Source organism: Lolium perenne, chromosome 3, assembly GCF_019359855.2.
Source record: "Lolium perenne isolate Kyuss_39 chromosome 3, Kyuss_2.0, whole genome shotgun sequence".
NCBI lineage: Eukaryota > Viridiplantae > Streptophyta > Magnoliopsida > Poales > Poaceae > Lolium > Lolium perenne.
This window is the reverse complement of record NC_067246.2, coordinates 135,393-142,120: the sequence shown is the minus strand read 5'-3', so window position 1 is coordinate 142,120 and position 6,728 is coordinate 135,393. Positions and strand designations below refer to the sequence as shown.

Here is a 6,728-nt window from a genome sequence, read left to right as displayed (position 1 = left end):
AAGTGTGGCGGTTCAGGGAAGGCTAAACAACCGTTATTACCCTCCAACCTCGCTCCCGCCACTCCACTTTCTTTGACACTCCCAAGCTCCCCCTCTCGCCCTAACGTCGTCTTCCTCCCGCTCCCACCCCTCGACGGCGGTACCGTTCTTGACTCCGATTTAGCCGATGGACCACGCCGACGGAGATTAATCCCTTGAATTATATTGCGTATTTTTTCTCATTAACATGATGCGGCGCTCCCAACTTTATTAGAAAGAAAAAGATTTACAAAAAAAACAGAGTGTGGTGAGAGCAACCTTAAGAAGGGTGTGGCGGTCCGGGGGGCTGAAATATTCAACGGGTCAGCACACGCAGGCCGCAGCCTTTTCCTCCCTCCCGGACCGGATCCCTTTCTTTCTTTCTTTCTTCCACCACCAACTCTTCTTCCTCCTCCCTCTCCCGGCCCCGGAGGCGGAGCAGGCAGCACCTACCCTCCCTCCCTTCCCGTATCGTCGTCGTCATCGTCGTCGGCGGCTCCAGCCACGCGCGCGTCGCCTGAATCCATCCACCAAGGTTCGTCGCTACTTCCCACACGGACCATGTCCGTAGTCTTGACGGGGTTTCTATTGGTTTGCTCTGTATTTTTTTTCGCGTGTTTCCTTCCTTCTTTCTCATCGGTGCCTTCACGCTCCGGCGTCGTCCCTGCTGTTTCTCATCTGTTTGCGGAAAGGCGTGAGAGCGTGGCGAGCGTTTCTCTTCGCTCGTTCCGTTCGTTCGTCAGGGGCAGGAGAACTGAACCTCATCAGGATTCAGGAACAGGGCGTCTCTCCTCGGTGTTTTGGTTGTTTTTGGATCATGGCTAGACGGGATCATTTCTAGCGACGTCAATCTGACTAAGATTTCCCTTCCGATTTTGCCGGAACTCTCTGTTTCCGACGAGGACATGGAGGAACTCTCTGTTTTCCTTCCATGGCTGTTACGGCTGAGACGATATACAAGCGTTTTCTTACTTCTATCTGCGTGGATCGTGAGTTACAAAAGTGGGAAAACCTCGAGTTAACCGTGATGGTTTTTTTCCATGTCTCAATTAATTACACATGGAGTGTCATGGATGATGGCTCGGTCCGTGTATCCCCCGTTGGTTGTTCTTGTTGACAGGTTGAATTGAACGGATGGGTTGTTGAATGGATTAGATATTTAGATAGATTGGATTGGCTTCACAGTACTTACTTGATGATCCCATTGAAGGGAGTAATTACTTATTTTTGACTTTGCTGATTGGGTACTACTGATGATTGTTTCCCTTTTGGTTAGGGTACAACTAGTATTTATTTATATATGAAGCCGCTTTCCTAGGTTTGTCCTATAGAGACCTGTAAGTTGGTGGTTTTCCTTCAAGTGAATCAGTCTAGTGATGATATGGTGCATGTACCTTTCAGAGTTTCCATTTTATAGTGTAATTTTTTCTTGCAAGCATGGTTTATCTTCATGACAATTGGATGCGTTTCTCTATGTTTTTTTCTCTTAATTTTTTTCCTTGGTTCAGTATCTTCTTGTGTTCCTGACGGAATACCGAGAAACACTGCACAGCAACCACTTGCTTAACATGTGACCAGAGTTTCTGCGTCAGTTTCAGATTCTTTCGTAGAAGCCTCCTCTGCATTCTTGATTTAAATATGTTGTTTCAAGAAGATAGGAGGAAATTACAACCCATTTTTCTTCATCATTAAAGTAGCTCCCTCCTTCTATGCTTTTATTTGGTTGTTGAGACACCAACTAATCAACAAGGATCCGTATATACATTTTTTTTTTATCAGCGTGTCTTAAGAAATTGTTTCAGTTGTATGCAGTTGGTGGATGTCTCTCCATGTTTTCTGAAAGAAGTGCGTTTATGTCACCGTCATTGACCCCTCTAGAAAAGCACAAACGTTCCTCTTAAGTTACTCCTATAACCCTGTTTCTTGGTTTATGCTCCTCGATTACTTTATGTGCTTCCTCATGATTAGCAATCTTCGTTTCTCCTGCTGGTTTTCACTGACACTTGGTCGGAGACTATCTTTATCTGTACTAAATCTGTTCCGTTCATACACTTTCTCCAGTATGGTCTTCAGGCAATGATCTATTTGGAGTTGCTAAAGTCGTTAGGTACACGCTTTGCTAGGTTGTTAATTAATCATTGACAAATTTGTTCATAACAGGTCGCAAATCCAAGGGAAGCCGAGGCACCATTCCATAATCTGCACAGGTCGTGCTGATAAAGAATTATTAATCCATCATCCCTCAACTTTGCTGCTGGGCCAAGAACAAATGGCCCAGCTGCTGCATCATCAGGACTCCACGTTTTATGGGAAGGAAATGCAGGGGTGTCGATGGAGCTTCCTTCAGTTCTTCGGCCTTCGCCGGCGTCCACGGTCTATGAAGATACTCTCTGACAAGAAACATCGCCAGGAAAAAAACATTGGCGGTAAGTTGCCACTGTTCTTTAACCATTTTGGAGTTTCCTTGAGTAATTTGCTTGATCCAGTGAAGAAACAGAGCACGGCAGCTAATATGTGTCATTCTGTACTCAAATGCTTTTCTGATTGTCCCATTTGACCTTTCATAATGAATGATGAAAAAGTTCCTGCTTAACGCTTAATGTGCTAAATAATTAATTCCTTGTTATGTGGAAGTATTACCAAATGCATACCTTGTTTAAAGCATCTACAAGTATTCAACTTATATATGCTCCTAAAACGATATGTGGAGTATTCTTACTGACCATGACCATGAAATTAACTGCAGGAAGTAGACTTCGAGGTTGCTATGTTCCGTTGAAAGATGATGACAGTGGTGTCACAGAGGACCATGAAAACACTCAGGTATATACCAACAACTCACCTTGATTGAAAATCTGTGAAGTTCTCTTCCTCTATGTAGTACTACATCCATTCCTTTTTATATGACGTTTCAGCAAGCTTAATTAGCTTGCCAAAACATCTTATAAATAATAACAGAGGAAGTATTTATGTACATCCAGTAGTCAATTTTCATACCCCATCTACAGTTTAAGAGCTGCTGCATCTACCTAATACAAATAATATATTGTACAGTTGTTTTGCTCATTTGTTCTAATAGAATTAAGGTTTATTTAGGAAAGTACGTAGAGTATTTACAATCATCGGTATATGACGATTTGTGTGCTGCCACTGCATTACATATAATTAATTTTAATAAGTACTTATGTCCTCTAAAATACATACACCTCCAACTATTTTATTCTTTGGACATGTAAACTGATCGTATCCCATTATTTTCTCGTATGTCAGGTTAAATATAAACAAAAGGATTCCAAAAAGAACTCTGGCAAGGCAGGTCTAAGGTCCTTTATTTCAAGAAAATTGTATGGAAAGGAAGGTCAGAAACAAAAGATGCTTCCTGTTGCACCAAGGCTGCTGCGCACCCTTTCGATACATTATCTGGAAAGCAATGTCTATGTTTTTGATGGCGAGTCTGCTGCCAATAATGGAAATGGTCCTTCACATGGTGCGAAATCGTCACTACAAAATGCAACTGGTACAAACTTGCAACACAACACCCTGGATGGTACAGGTAGCGATATGAGTTTTTCGCAGCTCGTAAGTACAGGTGAGGAGCACATGAAACGGAAGAGCCACCGTAGCATTTCGATGGATGGGATTCTTCATAAGGTTCCGTATGGGCAGAAGGTGTCTGGAGAAACAATCATAGAAGAGCTTCCCCGGTCAGCGTCTGCCACATATGATAGGGATTGTCTGAAACCTTACACGGGCATCACCTCGAGGAGACATGTAAATCAAGGTTTTCGGCGTTCACGTTCGCTGTCTGAATCACTGGAGAGCTACTCTCACTTGCTTGATTCCATCTCAAGCAGTGAGTCCAAAAGGGTGCTGACAAGCTCCAGGTCTACTAGGAATCATTCTTTGGAATCAAAAGGTTTGGCTAGACTTGCTGAATATCTTGTGATTCCAGAAGATGCCTCGGCATTGCACGCTTTGGATAAATTTGATGTTGACGGAGATGTGAAATCCGCTGTGGATGAGAGTTCTTGCAGTGAGGTTGCTGCTGGTGGTTCTGAGAACACTGAGGTACCTGAAGAGTTGTCGAGTGAAGAAAAGCGTGGTGTCGAGGCATCGACTGAAGCTGATTTATGCATTGCTCCTTTACCTTTAGAGGTGGTTGATGTTTCAGAAGAACATGCTGCTGCAACTTGTGATGATGATCTGGTTATGTCTTCAACCGAAGCCAATATGTGTACCGATCCTTCAGCATCAGGAGCTGACATCCCAGAACAACATGCAATATCTTGTGATGATGAAGATGGTATTCACTCTTCGACAGAGGCTGATTCATGTACTCTTCTAGGTCTTCTACAATCAGAAGACATCGACATCGCAGAACAACACACAACAGTTTATGATGATCAGATCAAGTCCTGCACCACTCAGCCTTCAGAAGGCACCAACGTTGCAGAAGAACACCCAATGATTTCTAACGACAATCACATCCAGTCATTTGAAGGTACATGCTGTGTTCCTGACCCCAATCAAGATTCTCAAGATGAGTTAAATTTAGGATGTGAACAAGAGACTGAAAGTCCAACCTCTGTTCTGGATGTGGCCTTCTCAGACCATACAATGATGGATGGTGAGATTTTTTTTCTAGCATGCTAAACCTGCATTAGCTTTCTATAATTTTAGAAAAATATTTTCACTTCAGAATGTTTAATTTGGGAGTTCTTCACTTGGGTTAGCATCTCAGAATGACATTCTTAATAAGCAAAATTATATATTCTCATTAATAATTGAAATTCTCAGAAATGTACGTTTCACATTCGTCCAACTTATTATTTCATACTCTCGCTAACAGTTCCAATTGAAACTTTCTTTTTTCACAGATTCATCATCGCTGGAAGAAGATATTGTCAATTCAAGTGAAGCTGACAATTCAGTTGGCAATGACGATCTGAATGTACAAGAGGACAATTTCAGCGATCTGAATGATCTCCAACTGCAAGTAACAGATCCTAAGGATGAAGCGGTGCTGAATTATGTCAAGGACATATTCAGCAGGTCCAGCTTCGCCACCGAACCGCTCTTTGACGCATGGCACTCGCATAACATGGCAGCTCTCCAGAAAGATGACTGCCAGCACAGCGATCTCAGCTTCTCCGCCACCGCTGCGTCGAACCTCGCCATGGCCGACATGTCCGCTGATGAGTTCCTCCTGTTCGACCTGACCAACGAGGCGCTGCTCGACATGTACAGGAAGTACGATGCCGCTAATCGCGGGTCGAACTGCGCTCGACCGAAGCCCGTGGGGGAACGTGCCATGAAGGAGTTGTGGGGTAAGGTGAGCTACCAGCTTGATGAGGAGCTCGATGTGGACGTTGATGGCATTCTGTCGAGCGACCTGGTGAGGGCGGACCGCTGGGTGGAGTTTCGGCGGGATGGTGATGAGGTAGGGGACAAGGTGGCAGACTTTGTCCTTGACAGGCTGATCACTGAGCTCGCTCTCCAGCTCGCAAAGTTTTGATCAGTCTAGCTTGCTAGGTAGTTATTCATTCGTTTTGCCCATTTTCTTTATTTAGCTAGCTCGGAACAATGGGAAGTGCTAGAGAATATTAAATTTCTCATCTGTACATTAGATATGTTTTTTCGTTCTTTGAAGACAGAAGACAGAGCAGAGAACAGTCAGGGTTAGCGGTAGGGATTTTGAGGTGTTGGTTTAGACCGGTTGCTGTGAAGTTCCGCATGTTGGATAAGCATGAGTGGTCAAGTTAAAGATGCAATGTTGGACCACACTGTTTGGTTGAATGAATCTTGAGGCAAGAATTATGTTGGAATAGAAATTTGCCAGTGATACAAAATGAATTAATATCCTTGCTCAGAGCATGGAGAAGTTAATCCTACTCTCCATTTTACCGGTGATTCTTTAGAATTTTATTCATGCTTTGCATATCTATTTTCCTGATCTAAATGGAAAGTAAACAACTATTTTCCAGGCCTTCGATTTTTTTTTAAAATCTGTCTGTTAGGGCCTCTGTCCCAGATTTTCATGGCCTCTGGAAGCATCTTTCCGAGACTTCGAGACGCTTCATGAACATCAAGGGCATTGTTAGATGGCAGCAGCAAGCTGAAGCAAACAAACTGGCTCAGAAGATAGAAAAACAGAGTTTATCTTGGACAATGCTGACATGAATCTTATCTGCAAGGCCGCAACTAGGCACTTTTGGCATCTCAAGTTCAGCTCAGTGGAGAAGAAATATGCAGAGCAAATTCCTCGCGTGAGGTCTGCTGGTAAGGTAAAGTTGCTACTACTGCAACGGAGAGAAAAGGTTGATTCAGTTAGAAGTCGACAGGATTCAGAAGAAGATTGATTACAAGTATGTCAAACCATGACGTGTTTCTACAGTTTCAGTTAGCCATGCTGTTGCTACAGTTTCAGATCGTGGGCCTCTCATCTAAGCATGATACATACATGTTTGCCCGCAGATGATAATGTTTCATTATTAATCCAATAGATGCATGCATCCAGCGTATCCTAATGTTAATTTTGTTCCCACTTTACTGGTTGTTCCGTGGACAATTTTCCATGAAAAAACTGAATGTGCTAATGCTTCAGGCTGGCTTCGATGCTGCTCACAGGCTCTGGTTCGGCATTCCAGCTGCTGAAGTAGTGACAGTCGGGCTATAGCAGCACACACTAAATGGGCTCAAAGTGGCCTGAA

At 43.4% G+C, this 6,728-nt stretch overlaps 1 protein-coding gene across 2 annotated transcripts; it reads left to right on the top strand.

Moving 5' to 3' along the window:
- Positions 1–355: 355 nt before the first annotated feature.
- On the top strand, positions 356–5,849 carry LOC127340594 (uncharacterized). 2 transcript variants are annotated; one of them, XM_051366332.2, is made up of 5 exons: positions 356–553; positions 2,179–2,444; positions 2,765–2,841; positions 3,289–4,519; positions 4,896–5,849. In XM_051366332.2, the coding sequence occupies exons 2-5, from the start codon at positions 2,288–2,290 to the stop codon at positions 5,531–5,533; spliced, it is 2,103 nt and encodes a 700-aa protein (XP_051222292.1). In that variant the 5' UTR covers positions 356–553; positions 2,179–2,287; the 3' UTR covers positions 5,534–5,849. The 2 variants fall into 2 exon arrangements, with proteins under 2 accessions (XP_051222292.1, XP_051222291.1); XM_051366331.2 differs by having other exon boundaries at positions 358–553; positions 3,289–4,645.
- Positions 5,850–6,728: the final 879 nt, after the last annotated feature.

What these genes read in the sequence shown, in the direction of transcription:
- LOC127340594 (XM_051366331.2), top strand. Translation starts at nt 2,288, where the DNA reads ATGGCCCAGCTGCTGCATCATCAGGACTCCACGTTTTATGGGAAGGAA. An exon ending in CCAGGAAAAAAACATTGGCG is followed by an intron (nt 2,445 to 2,764) that starts GTAAGTTGCCAC and finishes AATTAACTGCAG; the next exon opens with GAAGTAGACTTCGAGGTTGC. An exon ending in AGACCATACAATGATGGATG is followed by an intron (nt 4,646 to 4,895) that starts GTGAGATTTTTT and finishes CTTTTTTCACAG; the next exon opens with ATTCATCATCGCTGGAAGAA.